The sequence below is a fragment of the Rattus norvegicus genome, chromosome 4, assembly GCF_021556685.1.
Source record: "Rattus norvegicus strain SHRSP/BbbUtx chromosome 4, alternate assembly SHRSP_T2T, whole genome shotgun sequence".
In the NCBI taxonomy this organism is placed as follows: domain Eukaryota; kingdom Metazoa; phylum Chordata; class Mammalia; order Rodentia; family Muridae; genus Rattus; species Rattus norvegicus.
The window spans coordinates 151,902,630-151,922,436 of record NC_141537.1 but is presented as its reverse complement, the minus strand read 5'-3'; the positions used below and the strand labels follow the sequence as shown (position 1 = coordinate 151,922,436).

The following is a 19,807-nucleotide window of genomic DNA, read 5'->3' as shown; positions in this document are numbered from 1 at the left end:
ATACTGGGAAAGTTACTTGCCTCACTTTCTCCATCAGTAAAGTGGGAGAGAAAATAGTCCCTCTCTCTCAAGGTTGTTGAGAGTCATAGTTTTATTGCAATAACAAGGCCAGACAACATCACAGGAGACTTTACGTCTCTCAGAAATGGTGGGGCTATACAGTGCCCATGGTGTGTCTGTGTGGCTCAGTTCTACATGTTTTCTCATCCTGGATGCCCAAACTCCTTGAGCCATGTGATTGAAACGGAGGGAAAGAGCATGTGTATCAAGGCTGCTTCTGGGCCACTGTGTCACCTCCATCCACTCTTGGCCAGTTTAAGTCCCCTAGTAAAGTCCTTATCTGGAGATGCACCCTCTAGGGTAGTGGTGCTCACCTTCCTCATGCTGCAATCCTTTAATACACTTTCTCACGTTCTGACGACCCTCACACCGGAATGATTACTTTCATTGTTACTCTCAATTGTAATTCTGTTACGGTTATAAATCGCAATGGAAATACCTGATATTTCCAAAGGTCTTCATTGACAGTGTCATTGAACTTCAAAAGGGGTTGTGACAACCCATAAGTTGAGAACTGCTACACTGGGGGCTCTGAGAATTGCCCCCTCCCTATAAGCAAGAGTTACAAAAATCAAAAAAGGTGTCCCAGGCAGCTGCTATGGCCACGCTCTGACAGTATTAAAGACCTTAAAAGTTCTTTACACAGTAGCTGGCTGAAGTATAACAACAGAATACTGTAATATTAACACACGAAGAAGGGCATGTCTTTTCCTGGCCCAGGCCTCTCCCCAGGCTTCCCTCCCATTCTTTCTATTCACCATGACTTTGCTCCTTTCTTTCCTGACATTTGTCTCCTTTAAAAACTCCATCACTCTTGACTTCCTGCCTATTCCGAATCCCTCTGGGCCTTCTGTAGCCGGTGTAGGTGTTTTTCTATACAGCAAAGAAGGATGCTCTACCTTTCAGTGAGGCAACAAAGATTTAGCGTTCCTGACTAGTAGTCCCAGTGCATTTTTGCTCTTGAGTTTTTTCTCTATTCCACCAGCTCACCTCACCACCAGCACCAACCACACAAGACAACAATTTAGTAATAAAATTAACAATAAATCATGTTTATCATGTGCTACACAAAGCGTCTGCTCCTGTTTAGCCTCTATCATTGTGATAAAGCACAAACTGCAAGCAATTTAGGGGAACAATGAGTTTATTCAGCCACCAGGTCCGTCACTGAGGGAAGACAGGGCTGGAACTTGAAGCAGAATTCATGGAGGAGTACTGTTTGCTGGCTTTCACACAGGCCCATTCTTATCTAACTTTCTTATATAGTCCAAGAATATTACCCAAGGGATGCTGCTATTCACAGTAGTCTGGGTCCTTCTACATCAACTAATAATCAAGAGAATTCTCCACAGACATATCCACAGGCCAATTTGATGTGGTAAATCCCTCATGTCCTTCCTCTCAGGTGATTTTAAGCTGATTAAAGCTAAAATGAACAAAGTTGTGCGTTATTTCATTCTCTCTTTGATAAAGCTCACACAGTGTCTGACTTACTGAGTTGATGACCTTGATGAGGACATCATTAAGTTCATTGTTCGGTCATCTGCAGAAACAGCTCCCTCTGCTGGCCAGAACTCTTTAGCCAGAGACACGAACTCCAGAAGGGATGGGCTGGCCTTCATTTACATGTCTGCCAAGGCAGATATGGTGAGCACTGCTTTGTGGGACTGCAGCTAGAAGAGAATGAGGAAAATGTTGAAGTAAGTAAAGAAGCGTCTTACCAGTTCACTGATGCAACAAACGTGTACTGAGAACCTGCGGCCTCTTGAGCGCGGACGGCTCTTAGCCCTACCGCGTCGGACTTCGTGTGCCACAGTCAGTCACTGGCTTTTGTTTTGAGACGGGAAGACTTTGGGAGGTTTTGGACACAGGAAAGGCATGATCTAACTTGGTTTTTAGAGGGTCACACTGAGCTTTGAGAGAATACTTGTCACTAGAAGCTCTGTGGAGGTTGTGAGAAAGAGGCTCGGTTCTGAACATACTGTGAAGACAGGCCCAGAATAATCTGTGGGAATGAGAGATGAGGAGCTAGAGAGGTCCCTGCTAGGAAGGGGAAAGTTAGTTATGGAAAAGGGTCACAGACAAATAATAAAGAGGCTCACTCCCAGCTTCTTCCTCACCTTTCTGACCTGAGGCAGAGGCCGGGTGGAATTTTCTTCTGCAGTAGGAACCTCACTGTAGCTGACCGGCCCAGGCTGTTCCGATGTTCAAGGCCAATCCTGAGCGTGTTTACCCAAAGCTGTGGGTCTGTCGGCTCCCTGTTCTCCATCTAAACTGACTGTCTCAGTTAGAGTTTCTATTGGTGTGATAAACACCATAGCCAAAGCACCTTGAGGAGGAAAGGGTTTATTTCATCTCATACTTCCAGGTAAGGGTCCATTCCTGAAGAAAGCCAGGGCAGGAACTCAAGCAGGGCAGGAGCCTAGAGGCAGGATCTAATGAAGAAGCCAAGGAGACTTGCTACCCGCTGGCTCTCCCCAGGGCTCACTCAGTTTGTGCTCTTAAACACCCAGAATCACCTGCCCAGGCTGGCACTACCTACACTGAGCTGGGCCCACCTACATCAATTATTAACCAAGAAAATGCCCTGCAGACATGCCTACAGGCAGGCCTTGGAGAGTGGGGGGATCTTCTCAGGTGAGAGACCTTTCCAAATGCTACTAGCTTGTGTCAAGTTAGTATAACACCAATCAGGACACTAACCAATATGAAGTGAGGAGAGTGAGAACTCAACCCAGGCAACCGAAAACACTCAAAAGCCCCACATGAGGAAAATGGATTTTAATTCCCTAATCCCCTTTCCACCTTATGGAGAGTCTTTCTTTCTGTATGCTTTTCAGTAGCTGCCTCTGGGGCCTGATTTCTCACTGGCTTTAACTGGTCCTTTAATTGATACGTCCTTTTCCAGTGTTCCTGTGTGGTTTTGTTTTGTTTTGTTTTGTTTTACCTTTTTGTATATGTGAGTACACTGTCGCTGTCTTCAGACACACTAGAAGAGGGCATCAGATCCCATTACAGATGGTTGTGAGCCACCATGTGGTTGCTGGGAATTGAACTCAGGATCTCTGGAAGAACAGCCAGTGCACTTAACCACTGAGCCATCTCTCCAGACCCTCATCTTTTATTTCTTTAGTTGGTGAGGAAATATATCCAGCCAAGACCCCTAGATGGTAACAGAAAGGTTGTTTGTAAGTCTAGAGTGGGGAAAATGTGACAAGAATGACACTGGGGATTTTTGGCTTGAGCAGCTAGAGTGATGGCATGGCTGTCAACAGCTGTGTGAAGACTACTCAGGGATGGAATGTTTGGTCTATCAAATTCATTGAACATTCAAACAGGGAACTCAGGCAATTGGATATATGAACCTGGAATTCTGGAGTGCTGTATCTTTCAATGTAAAACCTCAGCTCTTACTTCAGATGGGACAAGAGAGTTTATTCTGGGACCAAGTATAAATGACCATGGTCTGGAAACAGATTTAGGTTGCCTCACATCCCAGGCCCCAACATGGAAGCAGTTTCGTGAAGTTTTGTAGTAATAGATTAAAGAAAGTTATATATCAAGACACTTTGAAACACGCCAGTGGCAGCATGGAGTGGGTGATTACAGCAATGTGAAGGAACCCCAGCTGCAGGCCTCTGCCTATCAAATGACTCTTGGACTTCTTATTGTAGAAAAGTCAGTTTTGTTAAATTAACACATCCCCAAACCTATTTTTACCTATCAGTCACAGGATGTTGAGTCTGACAGAAGTGGGCTAAGTAGTGGTTATTTTGGTGGCTAAAGATACCTCAAAACGTGTTGTAACTGGGCTCCGGACCTGCAACATTCCAACACAGAATGAACCACAGAAGTTCACTTATCTGTCCAGCCCCGCAGACGATGCAGCTTCTTGGTGGGAAGTTGCATTTATAGATACCAGGATCAGTGGTTGCCTGTGGGGGAGTCAGCAGCAATGTGACAAACCCGAAGCCATTAGACTGGAAGGACTCTCCCCTGGGAAGGAGGTAAATGTGTGCCTTTCCAAAACTGAGTTGTTCACTCGAATTGTGAACGTGAGTAAACTTCCTCTCCAAGCTGGGGTTCCTGCCCAGTATACCGAATGCATTCATTTTCCCCTGATGGGAGTGACTGATTCAAAACCACAGCCCTCACTTCAAAGTCATAAGAGGTTTCTTTTGTTTTTTGTTTTTTGTTTTGTTTTTTGTTTTTTTATTCTGGATCCAAACACGAGTGACCATGGCCCAGGGAACACAGATTTAGATTACCCAAACTCCACCTTTCAACCTGCAACTGGTTTCATGAAAATTTGACAGTAACAGAACAAAGAAAGCCATAAATCGAGATACTTTTAAATACATTGCAGAGAAGTGGGTTTAGACATCTGAGCTGTAAATGTTATCTAATATAGTATTATTCTTAGCCTCTTGATTGGAGAATGGGATTTTGTGTAATGCATTCCAAAGGTGTTTTATCTAACAGGAAGTTCCACGTCCTTCCGCATAAGTGGACAAAGAACGAATGCAGCCCGAGATGAATAGTAATTACCCTCTGGACCTGGGACATCCCAACCTTTCTTCACCACTGTCATTTTAATCAGTCAGCCTGTGCGGACAATGTCTTTCAGAACTTCATTCACGGGACTTTTTAGTGGTATAATTTAAAAAAAAAGACAAAAACAAACAAACAAAAAACATGAATTACACCTTAGGCTGATGTTCTTTCTTTATACTAGATACTCAGCACTAAGAATGCAATTTACAAGTTGGACGGGCTAGCTTGGGGGGTGGGGAGAATCTAACAAAGGCCAATTTCTGTGTAGCTCGACCGGAATAGAAAGAGAGCGGGTACTTGGCCTTGCGGTCCGTGGGTCTGCCTTCTGAGTGGTAAGCGAGGAATACAAAAGGACCGCCTAAAGAAGCCGCAGGACTCGGTGGGCTGGGCTGGGGACCATAGAGGGTCTCTCCGCCTCTTCCTAGAGCGGCCCGCAGCTCCGCTAGGAGCTCGCACTTCCGGCGGGCGAGGCGGGAGGCGAGCACCGTGGCGGCCTGCACGGTGAGTGCGCCAGGCCTGCGGGTCGGCCTGGACCGGTGTGGGGTCGGGCTGCGGCGCTTCACGGAGCCGGGCGGGCGGCCTCGGCCTGGGGTCAGTCTCGGCCTGAGCGCCTCGGCTCGCTGCGGAGAAAGACTCCATTGTACGACTGCGTAGGCTGCACCGGGCCATTGTGAGCGACTTGGAGGGAGCCGGGGAGGCTTTGTTGCTCTGGTAAATGGGTGAGAAAGCAGGTGCATGCCAGTTAGACGGGTTCCCCGTACTGGAGCTCCATTACCCAGCTTTACGGAGCCTCCTTTCTATTGAGGACCTCTATCAGAAAACCGGACTTGGCGTTCAGAGGAGGGGGGCGATGGCCACCTCCCCCGTCCCATCCCCCCTCCCCGAGTTCGGACAGGCCCGGAGGCGGCTCCTGGGTTGGGACGGGTGTGTTAAAGGAGCTTTGTGCTTGTGTTTACAAATCCACAAACGGAGGCAAAAGCATAAAGCTGTATAAAATTCTACTTGTAAGTTTGACTATTTCATCCATAGGTAGATTTCATAATCCATCAGTTTCCAACCAGTCGTGAGTTCCTCGGTATTTAAAAAGATGTGCTTGAAAGTGTATGATTACCATTATAGCTGTTTATTGAGTACCAGGTACCCCACACACCGTCTTCTGTTTAGTGCGATTGTACCTAACACAACGGTCCGTACGTAACGGGGACGGTTAATGGGCAGGTATTACTCTAGATCTGTGTTATACGCAGTTTGCCCTTTCTCTTGCTGCAGTTACAGCAGATAGAATTATTAAACACCCCGGAAAAGTTCCTGAGCACTCTTATGCTTGGAGAGTTATTATACAACAAAATCAAGAAGAAGAAGAAAAAGACAAGAAACGTGTCATTTGTGTTTTTATTTACTACCTTTAAATGCTTGTATGCAAGGAAACTCAGGACAGTTACTGATTGCTCGTAGGGTAGGTTAAGTAGCCTACAACACTGAAAGTCCACTAACAGTTTGGCTTTGCAGCCCTGAACACCTCCCACGCTGTCACCTATTTGTGTGTGTGTGTGTGTGTGTGTGTGTGTGTGTGTGTGTGTGTGTGTGTAAGGGGTTGTTTTGACAGCCTCCAGACAACCTTAAATGTAAACAAATACAATTAATGTAAAACTTTTGATTGCTCTTTTCTTCTTGGTGTAGTGTAGTCTTAGAAATAGAATAAAACATTTCTTCAGAGTTTTCTCACCTAGTATTTTCTGAATAAAACTCTTTGGAAACTTTTACTTTTTTTTTTTTTAAACTGATTAGCTTCTATTTTTTGACACAGTTTTCTAGGTTATCATCTACAGAAATAGCCAAACAAATAAGAATAAATAGAATCTAATCCCTCATTTCCTTTGAATTTGAATGTCTTAGCAGCTGTTAAATGAGAAGTGTAGCACAGTCGATGTGGACATGAGATGCTGTGTGGCAAAGAGTTTGATCGGCTTTTGCAGTTATTTTTCTATTCCCTCTAAGCCTTTATCTTGCTTTTACTTCTTAGTCCTTCAAAAATACCCTCTGTGGCTGCTCCGGAACACATCTGTGTTATCTTCATCTTCTCTTTTGCCTGTCCAAACTCAGTAAGATTGCAAATTGATGATGTTATTTATTAAGCTTAACTTCTGGAGTTAGAATTCCCTAACAAGCATTTGTCTCTTAAAAGTGCGCTCATTTCCTTTGTACTAGGTGTGCTTTGATTTAAATGTGGATGCAGTTTTGACAGATCGAAGAGGTGTTAATGTTGAATTAACGGTTGATCTGTATTTTTCTTTTTCTTCTACAGAAAATTCTGAGTTGCGTTACTCTAGGATATGAGACCTTAGTTCAGAAGTTCAGAAGACAGTACAATCTCTTGTCAGTACATTTGGCTGCTCACCATGAGGTTAGGAAAGCCTAAGGGGGGTATTTCTCGAAGTGCAAGCCAAGGAAAAACCTATGAGAGCAAGCGCAAGACAGCCCGCCAGCGACAGAAATGGGGGGTGGCCATTCGCTTCGACTCAGGGTTAAGTAGACGGAGAAGAAACGTGGATGAGAAGCCTTACAAATGTACTAAATGTTCTAAGAGTTTCAGTCAGAGCTCCACTCTTTTTCAGCACAAGAAGATCCACACTGGGAAGAAATCCCATAAATGTGCCGATTGTGGGAAAAGTTTCTTTCAGAGTTCTAACCTCATTCAGCATCGGCGGATCCACACGGGGGAAAAGCCCTATAAGTGCGACGAGTGTGGAGAGAGATTTAAACAGAGCTCCAACCTTATCCAGCACCAGAGGATTCACACCGGGGAGAAGCCCTATTGCTGCGATGAGTGTGGCCGGTGCTTTAGCCAGAGTTCCCACCTCATTCAGCACCAGAGAACCCACACCGGAGAAAAGCCCTACCAGTGCGAGGAGTGTGACAAGTGCTTCAGCCAGAGCTCCCACCTGAGGCAGCACATGAAGGTGCACAAAGAAAAGAAGTCACATAAAAGGGGTAAAAATGCCAGGGCGAAAACTCACCCGGTGTCCTGGAAACGTGGTAAAGGAAGGAAGGCAGTGGCTGGGCTCCGCCAGGTAAAGGGAGCCGCTTCGGGCCTTTTCAAAAAGAAGAAGTGAATCTCGTAGCGGTGAAAGCCTCTCCCAAGAGGGAGGACACTTTACAGTAGATAGAGCACTTAGATACTGGTCCTCCCTAGCATGGAGATGTCAGGAGTTTCATGACAATGGGCTGAAACTCTGAGTCTAGCCATCCTCATTTCCTTTCAGAATAAATAAGTAAATTTATGTGACATGGAGCAGAAAACTGAAAAAAAAGTTTGGTAAGAATTTAACATCCTTGGCCTCAGTTGAAATTTCTTCCCTACGTTTTGATAAAAAGCGTCATGTTTTCATGATTCACTGGTGTGCCAATGATTACTCTTGGTTTTAGGAATTTCTGTATACAAAATCATTAAAGAGAAGGAATGAGTTTTCAAGTTCTAGGACCGACTATATTTTTAATGTTTTGTAGTTTTTTTTAACCATTAGTATCAGCATTGATTCAGTATTTGACATAATAAAATGCATTCAAGTTCATAGATTTTTGTATTTTTTATTAGCGTATATTGTATGAAGTAATGAGTTCGTTTTCTTTAATGTGTACGATGTATCTGTATGATGTGCTTTGATTATATCCATTGCTCTTACCCTCACCTCCACCTCCTGGTTCTCTTCTTCCTCCCAGAGAGTTCCCTTCCCACTTGAATTGTTGACCCTGGATTCTGTGAATGACAGAAATTGTCTTTGGTTATTTTTCCACATCTGCTTTACTGTGTTTACTGTAATGTTCTCCAGTTCTATCCATTTTTCGCCAAACAACAGGATTTTGGCTTCTTTTTTTTTTTTTTTTTTAACTAATAAGTTTGTCATAGTGTCTGATGCTTTAATGAAGGGGTGAAAAGGTCTCCATGTGGCTTTTCTTTTGTTTGTTTTTTGTTTACCATATTCTTAGAGATTTCAAAGAATCCAAAGTGAGAAACTGCAGACCTCCTCCTAAGACCATTACTTGCGATGCTGATGCCCTGCCTCTTGCTTTCTTGAAATGGGAATGGTTTATGTTGAATCATGCCAGTGGCCTCTTGGCGTTCCTTTGTTCTCTTGCAAACAGGGCCTGCATGAATAAACTATGTTACCAAGAAAGCCTGACTTACTTCTGGCTAAAGAACTACAGTGTCATAGACTGAGCTTTGACTGCCGCTGACTGAGACAGATGTGTGTCTACAAGTTCCTGGAGCCCTGTTAGAACTTAACTGTTCTTTACTTTTTAGCAGTTGTTTAAGAAGACTAGCGGACATCCTTTTTCGAATGCTAAGCCTGAGTTCCTAGTTAACCCTTAGTTCAAGTTTTTGTTTATTGAATGCTAATGTTTTCTGATTTTTATAATCTCACTTCTTCCTGTATTAATGACAATTATCCTCAAAATAAAGATTGAGATATTTTTGCGTACTACTATCTTACTTTCTTTTGGAAGATTGTTTCCAGTGAGTTAAAAAACAGATCACAGCTTTTAGAAGACTTGTTCTGCTCTTTCTGATTTTCCTCAGAATTGAACTTTTCCTCCTTCCCTCCCTACCACCACCACCATCCCCACCACCTGTATTTATGGAGATCCTTAGCATGTGGCCTGTGGACAATAGTTACATCCAACAGAGTATCCAACATGGTATAAGGCTATTGCAGACATCTTTTATAAAAGACTCAATCCTTGACATCCTGTTGTAGCCAAATCTCTATAGCAAGGATGTATCCATGGGACTCTAGTGAGCATCTGTCAGTCTCTGTAGCAGGGATGCATCCATGGGGCCCTGCGAGCATCTGTCAGTCTTGGGTTTGTATCTGACATAGCTTCTAGGAGAGGAGGGGCACACAGGACTAACAACATTTTCTTAAGTCCTATGTGTTGCCCATTCTGATGACAACCACAATGAGGCCTCTCTAGTAGTTTTGATAGCTTGTACTCTTATCCAATAGATCCATCTGTGTTTCTTATTAAAACAAAGCCTTCAGATTTTAATGTAGTTTGTTTTGTAAGTATTCTGAAATCCCTGAAACTGACAGGCATCAAAGACACTGATTTGTGGGAGTCTTCTTTGGTGACCAGTGTACTTTGTGTTTCTTTTTGGAAATGTCAATAAAACTGAGAGATCACAGGTGTATAAAATTAATAAATATACTGATAGAAATACCAACATGTCTAGTAGACATCACCTCTGGGAATACAGATTCATTCTATAAGAAAACTGCTCCTCAACCCCTGTATTCTGCTGAGTTTCTGGTGTCAAGTGTTTACCAACCCAGTTCTTGTATTGCCTCTTCCCACATCTAGGCATAGTGGTCTAGGTCTTATTACCAAGCCACATCCCAACTCCACCAGACTCCTTGACTTCATGTTTTATTGGGAAAAGAGGTGCTCCATAGGTTTTTGTTTGTGTTTCTTGTGGGTTTTTAAGTATGCCAAAATGTTTTCCACCCAGTGAGGAAGGTGTAGAGTAAGGCTAAGAGTGGCTTGTCCTGAAACAAATGGCAGAAGCAGAGTAGAAATAGGAATGAGGTTTAGAAGCCGGAGGTAAACATGCATAGGGGTTGTCTTCATAACTGCTGGAAGAAATGGCATGACTGGCTCCATTTCTGTTGGCACCCTGATAGGGTGCCTTGGTGTGAAACCCAGACCTTAAATTCATTCCTTTGCTTGGGCTTTCCATGGGCCAGTATTACACATAAGTGCTACCAGACCCAGCATTACACATGAGTTCTACTAGCCCCACCATGACTTCCACTTGAATTTTAACACCACCATTCCACCCACCCCCAAACACTTCACTCTGAAGACAGAAGACATCACATAGTGTGAGCTTGATTTTCCCTTGTTACAGGGATGAGGTCTGCCTTGGTTTGTCTGGTTACATGTGGGAGGGTAACATGTTAAGGTATTAATCCCAAATCCAAGCAGTTAGAGGTAGGCAAATGTTAGAGGGGTGCAGATATGACTGCTAGGCCAAGTCTATCTGGAGCCCATTGTTAAATTCAGTCAGTCCTATTTGTGGTATCCTTCAACTATAGGTAGGTAGGTAGATGATAAATGATAGATAATAGGTAGGTAGATAGGTAGATGATAGGTAGGTAGATAGACAGACAGACAGATGGCCCACTCTATCATGGAAGGCTTGTAGAATACAAGAGGAATGATGAGGGAGCCAGCAGCAATTAGCATAATTGCACACAACAACACAGAAGTCTTTTATGTATTTACTTTCTACTTTTGAAACAAAACTTACACCCTTAACTTAGGATAATCTATAGCACTGACGAAAATCAAAATCTTAGGACTCTTACATATTACGAAACTTTGCCAGAGTGCTGTTGACCACAAACATTCATTTCTTAGGTACAGGTGACTTCATATACAAACACAAAGTTACTAAGGAAACAGATGCCCAAATGCCAGGTTCTTTCTTTCTTTATTTATCCAAATGATACTAATTAAAAAGAGAAGTGTCTAGAAGGTCTCCCTACCTCCCATCTTAAGAAAAAAAGAAAGAAAGAAAAGAAAGAAGAGAAAGAAGAGGAAAGAAAGAAGGAAAAGAAAGAAAAAGAAAAAAGGAAGGAAGGGAGGGAGGGAGGGAGGGAGGGAGGGAGGGAGGGAGGGAGGGAGGGAGGGAGGGAGGGAGGGAAGTGTCTTAAACTAGTACTGGGTTGCCTCTCATGAAAGCCAGAGAACAGAAGGTCACCTTCAGCTACATGAGGCTAGCCTAATATATGCGAGTTCCTGTCTCAAAAAAGAGTGAAAATAATTCCATTGTTTCATATGTTGAAAATCCAGGCAGGCCTGTTGTATAGAAGAGTGCTTATGAGATCACTGCATTATTGATGTGTCTTTAACTCTGCAGACTCCCACATAATATCAAGCTCAGATACGTAGTTCTTGTGTTTCCAGTCACAGATACATAGAGTATTAAACAGTGTTGAATTTATCTAAAATCACCTAAAACAATTGCTTGTAAAGTAACCATCTAGAAGATTTAGATGAACTTAGACTTTTTTTTTTTTTTTTTTTGGTTCTTTTTTTCGGAGCTGGGGACCGAACCCAGGGCCTTGCGCTTCCTAGGTAAGCACTCTACCACTGAGCTAAATCCCCAGCCCCGAACTTAGACTTTTAAGATAAGTTTACTAAGTAGTCAAAAGCCTTATAAAATCAACAATTTAATAAGTAATAATTTTTCTAAGATAACTCAGTTATATGAATGTTTCAAAGAGCAGAATAATATTTTAAAGGCTGGTTGGTTTAGACACACAGAATCAGTAGTTACATTGTACATTAAAATTTGACCTTAGAAAATCCTGGGAGGGCTGACATAGAGACCGATTGGTGTTGTGGTCATCCCCCTGCCTGCACCACCCAAATGGTAAAATGTGCTGCCTGTGTGTAGTCTCAGGCAGGACGGTCAAGGTCATGACTGACTACATACAGAGTTTGAGTCCAGCCTGGGATACATGGAATTATTTGTTGTTTGTTTTAAAAACCATCAGTAAATTTGCATTTTGAAACACTTTACAAAAAAAAGTTGGGGGACTGGCAAGATGGTTCAGTAGGTAAATTTGCCACCACACCTGACTGATCACTTGAATTTTTGTCCTTAGAAACCATGTAATGGAAGGAGAGAGCCAACAGCCATACATTGTCTGCTTCACACATGGTTCCCATGTAAATGTAAAATGTTAGTATGTCCCTTAAAAAAAGAAGAGATAAAGAAAACGTGGTATATTTACACAAGGGAGTCTTACTAGGCAGTATTTTTTTTAAATGACATCATTGGACAAAGACTATGAGATCTAAGAGACCTTTGATTCTCCAGTCCCTATCAAGGAATTGCCACTTGTGTGAATACCCCAGGAGAAAGGGGCTTCTTGTGCCAATTTCCTCCTGGGAAACAGTGGGCTGACCTGTGAAATTGCCACGATTCCTGTGGAGGGACTGCCTGACAACATGGAGGTACGTGCTGTAAAGCCTCTGAGCACCCCGTCTGTATCTGCCATGCTGGATATGCTAGAAGGTTCTGGGAGACAGATGACAATGAATGTGCTTCCAGCCCTTGCCACAATGGGGCTGTATGCCAGGATGGAATCAATGGCCACTCCTGCTTCTGTGTGCCTGGATACCAAGGCAGCCATTGTGACTTGGAAGTAGGTAAAAGTATTTCTGATCCCTGCACGGATGAGGCGGTATGCCTCAATGAGCTAGGATGATACACCTGTGTCTTCCTCAAGCGTATTCTGGTGTGAGCTGTGAGTTGGAAATTGAAGAAAGTGGTTCCCTGCTGAATCTACACGGTGCCACGTGTCACGATGCTCTTTGGGATCACTTCTGTGACTGTGCACCTGGATTCCTTGGAGACCTCTGTGAACTTAATTTTGATGAATGTTCCAGTCAGCCATGTCTCCGTGGACATCTATGTGTGGATGGAGGAAACTACTGTCACCACACAGGCAGTGGATTCACAGGGACACACAGTGAGACCTTGATGCCTCTTGGTTGGTCAGTCTTATCACAATGATACAACATATGAAGACACTGTTGACAGCTATATTTGTCACTGCTGGCCTGACACATGGGTATCCTGTGTGAGACAGACATGGATGAATGCAGTAGCAACCCCTGCCTGTTCGGAGGGGGAGGAGGGATAAGCTAAGCTGTTCTTAGAAGATCTAAGACACATTGCTGACTGGCTATCCTTCAATCGCCTTGGAATCTCAGGCTGTGATTGTATCTGTCAACCTGCATTCACAGACAGGAGCCTAGCGTAACTGTCCTCTGAGAGGCTCCCCCCAGCAGCTGATCAGAAACAGATGCAGAGACCCACAGCCAAAAATTTTACAGTGCTCAGGAAGTCACTGAAGAGTTGAAAGAGTTGGGGGAAGGATTGAGGAACCTAGAGGGGATAGGGGCTCTACAAGAAGACCAACAGAGTAAATTAACCTGGACCTGTGGGAGCTCCCAGAGACTGGACCACCAACCAAAGAGTTTACAATGGCTGGACCTAGGACCTAGCCCCTCTCCCTTGCACTTGTATAGCAGATGTGCAGCTGGATCTTCATGAGGGTCCCCCAACAACTGGAGTGGGAGCTGTCCCTGTCTGTTGCCTACCTACCTGTGGATCCTGTTCCCCTAACTGGGCTGTTTTGTCTGGCCTCAGTGGGAGAGGATGTACCCAGTCCTGCAGTGACTTGAGGTACCAGCATGGGTTGGTTTCCTGGGAAGGCCCCCTCCACTTCTCAGAGGTGAAAGGGAGGAAGGGATGGGGGAGGAGCAACTGGGATGTAAAGTGAATAAATAAATAAATTAATGGGGAAAAATGGTAACACAAAATTTGCCAGCAAAGTGCTGGAACTAGAAAGAATATCATCCTCAGGTAACCCAACCCAGAAAGATAAACATGGTATTTAATAATTTATAAGTAGATATTAACTGTTAAATAAATAATGATCATCAGATCCAGAGAGGCTAAGTAACAAGGAGAGTTATTGGGGGCAAATGGATCTCCCTGGGAAGGGAAATAGAATAGATTTCGTGAATGGACTGGGAGCCGGTGGGGAAGGAACAGGAGTGATCGGATGGTGGGGAAAGGTTAGAAGGACAAAGTACAAAGGGACAAAGTACAAAGGTTAGAAGGACAAAGGGAGAGATGACTGGGATTAGAGGGCATTTGGGGGACAATGTGGGGGCAACCCTCGGAATTTACAAGGGTTATCCTAGCAAGGACTCCTAGTAATAGGATGGGGAGGACAAGGAGCCTGGACCATCCATCTTTTGTAACCAGACAAGGCTTCCAGTTATGGACTGGGACATCAACCCAGCCACAAAACCTTGACCTATATTCTGTCCTGCCTGCAAGACATGCTGAGGCAATGGTGGTGCAGAACTTGTGGGAGTGGCCAACCAATGACTGGTCTAATTTGAGGCCCACTCTATGTTCAGCATTGCCTGAATGACCAAGAACTAAAGGCTGGAACAGCCCAGAGACCTAGGATATGAGACCAAGTATGACTGGGAAAAGAATGAATGAAATGATCCCTAACGATGTTCTGCTAGATCATAGATCGGTTCCTAATCTAGTTGTCATCAAAGAGGCTAGCTCTGCAGTTGACAGGAGCAGATGCAGAGACTCAGAGCCAAACATTAGGCAAAGAGAGAGCCCAGGTTGGAGGTCTCTATTGGAATCCTCCCCTCAGAGATCTAGGAACCCTACAGAGTATGGGAAGGAGAAATTATGGGAATCAGGTGATCAAGAAGACAGGGAGAACACAGCCTGTGGAATCAACAAAGTAGTTCTCATAGGGCTCACAGAGTTGTGGAGTCCTGCATGGGTCTGCACTAGGTCCTCTGCATGTATGTTATGGTTGTTGGCTTGGTGTTTGGGGGAAATTCCTGGCAGTGGGAGTTGGGGTATCTCTGACTCTTTTGCTTGCTTTGGGGACATTTTTTTTCTCCTACTGGGTTGCCTTGCCCAGCTTTGGTGTGAGGGTTCATGCCTGTGAATATCTTGTGCTGTGTTTGACTGATGTCTCTGGGAGATCTGTCCTGGAGGGACTCAGGAGATGGGGGAGAGCTGGGGGTGGTGGATCTAGGGGAGAGGGTTGGTGGGGCAGAACTAAAAGGAGGGGAGCAAGGAGAAGTCCTGGTCAGGATGTATTATATGAGAGAAGAATAAATTTAAGATTAAAGTAACATCAGTGACTGAAAAGAGACATCACTAATACATAAGTTCCTATGACATATATAATACAGTGGTGTATAAGTAAGGCTCAGACAGACCCAACAGGGTTAAATTATTAGAAATTCTGTTCACATTCTTACTGGTTTCTGGTACTTTAAAAATATTTACTTATTTATTTACTGATTTGTTTGGTGTGTGTGTGTGAGAGAGAGAGAGAGAGAGAGAGAGAGAGAGAGAGAGAGAGAGAGAGAGAGAGAGAGAGAGAGATATTCTGGAGGAGAGAAATCCAAAGTTCCAGCAAGGTTAGCTTCTTGTGAATCTTATTTTCTTACTTTGTAAGAGGACCCTCTTGCTCCTTCCTTATATGGGTTAAATACACACACAGATACAGAGACAGAGACAGAGACAGAGACAGAGACACAGACACACAGACACACAGACACACACACACACACACACACACAGACACACACACACACACACACACACACACACCAGTATTTAACATACTCCTCAATGCACTTGCACATAAGAACTCACAGTGGCTGTGAAAGCATGCATAAGACCTGAGCAAGGTAAGTCAGAGGATAACCCCAGTGTGGAGGAGGAAGGTGTCATGAAGTCTTTGCTGAAGAGCTTTGGCAGTTGATGGTTGCTAGGAAACCCAGTTAACTTTCTTAAAGTTTTTGTCCCTGCAAGGATGCCCACGCTCCTGTAGATGACCCTGTACCTGTATACACACTGGCAGATCTAAGTGGACTGTGGGAAAAAACAAAACCAAGAAATTAGGAGGGAGTAGTGGTGGAGGTGTAGGGAGAAACTGGAAGGGAGAGATGTGCTGTGCATTTGAGCAAGGCATATGCATGCCTGAAATTCTGAAACACTATTCAGAGTCCTTTAAATAGAGGGCAGGGACATATGCACCTAAGTGATCCTGCTCGAAGTCTGGCCCCACTCTCTGCTGGCTCACCGTCTTCTAGGCTCCTACTTCATGACCTGTAAAGTTATTAGAACTATGTGAAAGTTTTTATTCTGAGACACATATTCTAGTGGAGACCTTTCCCTTCTCCCAGCATGAGAGTTCTTGAGCCATTCCTACTTCTTGGGCTCCACTGTTTTAATAAACTGACTGGGGAACACATGTGTCTCTTCAGACTATCATTCTTTCTGCCAGACCAGTTACAAGTCTCTCCCGTGTCTTTAACACCTCATTCTTGAGAAGGGACATGTCTGTGTCTGAAATGTATGTAGTAGAATTCAAGGAGGGGCCAAGGTTTGAATATCTAGTTAGTGTCAGGTGTGTATAAGAACCATAAAGGGCTGGAGACATGGCTCAGCCAATAAAGGCTAGGCTCACAACCAAAATATAAGAACCAGGACCCCCTGCCCTGCAGAACCCCTGCCTTGCTCCGGCAGTGGGCAAAGACACACCTTGTTGGTGCCAATACTCATGTATCAGTCAGGGACAGAGCAGATGGCAGTCCTTTATCAATCCTAGCTTGATGCCTGACTTTGTGGTCCCAAGCTGTTTTACGCCTAGGATACATAAAATCAAATCAAATCCAGGCAGCACAACTCAGGAGGAGGAAGAGACAGAGACCTGCTTTCTGCCATGCCACATAGTGCAGGTAGGGAAAGACGCTCTGCCCCACAGCAAGGGGGCGGGGCATTGAAACACAGAGTCCCAATTACTACTCAGAGAGTACAGCGTGGGAGAAGACAGATGGAGACCAGCAGAACACCATGCTGCCCACAGACCTGCCCTCTAGTTCATGGCACAGGTGGGAGGTAGACACCTGCTTGCAGCCATGCCATGCCGCTCTGCCTGTCCTCCGCTGCAGCACTTGGGAGAGGTGGCCCTGTACCCCTCCTGGACAGCACAGCAGAACTGACCCTTGGAGTGAGAGTTCAGGAATCTTGGATTTTTTTCTTTAAAACACAGAAATATTATAAGAATATAGTTTTGTTTTAATCCCAGGAGTGGGGATGTGGAGATGCTTCGCAGCAACTGATTGTGATTTGCCTCATGCTCTAGCAGAGGCGTGGTTTTGCCAGCTGCAGTTAGTTTCTGTGATTGTGTGACATTTGGAGTCCTGGGAACTTTTTAAAAGGGTATACAAAGCTTAACTCACATAGAGTGGGTGGGTGGTGGTTATCCTTCAGGGAGGTTGGCTGCAGCTTGTTAATAGTTGTGTTCTAAGAAGTAACAAGAAAGAAATTGTATTAAAGGATCTCTCTCACCCCCCACTCTATCCTTTATCTCCTATTTAGAGATGGGGGGGGGTGAAACCAAGGGGTTAAAGGGTGGGAAAAAGAACCCACAAAGTAGCTAGACCAGCTACAGACCCTGGTGATGAGGTGAAGGTGAGCCAGTCCAAGAATGATAGCATGGGAGAGTAGGCCCTGCCACTTCTCTGCCATGAGCATTGGTATGGGGGTTATGCCCTCCTCCTCTGGGCCCTCATCACCTGTGGCAGTTGGGAGAGCTGACCCCCGATCATGAGAGTGGGCGAGCTGTCCTGTACCTTGCTGGCTGCAGCCCAAGGAAGAGTGGGCTCTGCACCATACCTGGGCAGCACAGTAGGGCTGTGGAGAATGTGCAGGTGAGCCAGCCCCAAGAGCGAGAGCTTGGGAGAGTTGGCCCTACCACTCATCTTCTGTGAAGTGGCATGGAAGCCAGACTTCCACAATGAGATATTTCTATGCTCCGTTTTTTTCTGTTGTTTGTGTGTTTTTTTATTTGTGGGGGGTGGGTGAAGGGCGAATATGATGGGGCAGGGAGATGAGCAGGCCTGGATGCATAATATAAAACTCATGAAGATCAATATAAAATTAAAAAACAAAACATTTTCTGTAACCTCTTGGGTTTTGCTTACTCTTGGAAGAGGTGGCAAAAGCAACTCCATTTTGTTGGTTTGAGACAGGCTTTCCTTACAAAGCCTGGTCCTCCCCAATCCTTAAACTTACAACCACATGCTTCAGCTTCCCAAGCAGAGGAAAGAGTGTCCCTGCCCATAAGTGCACAACCTTATGTCAATTCTGATGACTTCTTCCCTTGTCTCTGAAAAATATTTTTTGAAGACATTGATAATTAACCATGATAAATCTGTCATTGTCCATTGTCCCACATTGCCAGGATAGTATCCATCCCATTTGGTCTAATTCGATCTCACATTGGAGGTGCTGAGGAGGGGGTAAATGTCACACAACTCTCTAAATTCATCGCAGTAAACTCTTTAGACCCAACTTAGACAGCTGAGAAGCAGAGGTGGTTCTCCAGGCAGGCAGCCCTGGAGTACATTCTTGGTACCCTGAGACCCAACTGAAGAAAACACAGTACTGGTTGTGTCTTACTCTCATTATTCTCATTGGCTGTGGCTGCTCTATTCAACTGTGTGTGATTGCACTACTTATAATTTTTAATTAGATCTCTTATGATAGGCTTTGTCCCACCCACCACTGGTTCTCAGCACACATACTTCCAGGTGTTCTGCCTTCACTGTCCTGCATCAGAAGAAAAAGGGCTCAGTTCTTTTTTCTTCCTGCTCCTGTTTATGGTCCCATCCAGTCCCTGGGCAGGATGAAACCATAGTCTACTTACCAGTGAGTTGATAGTGACTCTGACTCTGGTGCTCTGTCCCCACACACTACTAATGGTGTTCTCAAAACTTTAGTAGCCTTTCTATATTTCTCATTTTATAGTTGTATCCAGAAATAGAGGAGAGTAAAGTTTTCTATATTTCCTGATACCAGCTCCTGCAAATACTCATTTATTCTTTATTTAAACCCCTTGCCTGCAACCAATATTGGAACTTACATTTTATACACCTTCTGGTGTTCCTTTTCTCTTCCTCTTCAGTGAAGGAGTAATACTCATTGTACACCATATCATGAACTGTTCATCATATGTAGAACTATAATAGCATGTATATATTGTACTAGGTGTTACTAACAGTGTATTGCCAAATACTTATGTGTTATACCTGTCTTGGGTAGCCTTATCCTGAGGTCAAAAGACAGATTCATTAAGATAGTTTAGGGAATACCTAATAACTACCTCAATGCTCTAATTGCTCAGGGTATAGGCGAGGTGATGAAGGCAGAATTTTATGATTTCCCAAAGGTGTGTAAGTTTAACAAAAAACATTTTCAAGTCAAAGTAAGTAGTTTGCTCCCATGGGATTAATTATCTACTAAGTTATCACATTGTACTGACTCAGAGGTAAAACATTGTGTAATGGGATTTGGGGAAGCCCCAGAGAAGGACATTGCTTCCCCAAAATGTTCTATTGCAATTACTGTTAACTGCTCATGGTTTTCTGAAACAGTTGGCAACAAAAATAAGTTGACTTCTTCCTCTCCTCTGTTTCCATGCTTTCAGATCCACACTTCCTGTGAGTACCCTAACTTAAATAAGCATTCATTTATGCATATCACTTGTGCTGC

At 44.1% G+C, this 19,807-nt stretch overlaps 1 protein-coding gene across 4 annotated transcripts; it reads left to right on the top strand.

Annotated features, from left to right (window-relative positions):
- Positions 1-1,618: 1,618 nt before the first annotated feature.
- Positions 1,619-9,095, top strand: Zfp422 (zinc finger protein 422). Of its 4 annotated transcripts, none has more exons than XM_087657898.1 (2): positions 1,619-1,760; positions 6,920-9,095. In XM_087657898.1, exon 2 carries the CDS (start codon positions 7,014-7,016, stop codon positions 7,725-7,727), a length of 714 nt encoding a protein of 237 aa, XP_087514024.1. In that variant the 5' UTR covers positions 1,619-1,760; positions 6,920-7,013; the 3' UTR covers positions 7,728-9,095.
- Positions 9,096-19,807: the final 10,712 nt, after the last annotated feature.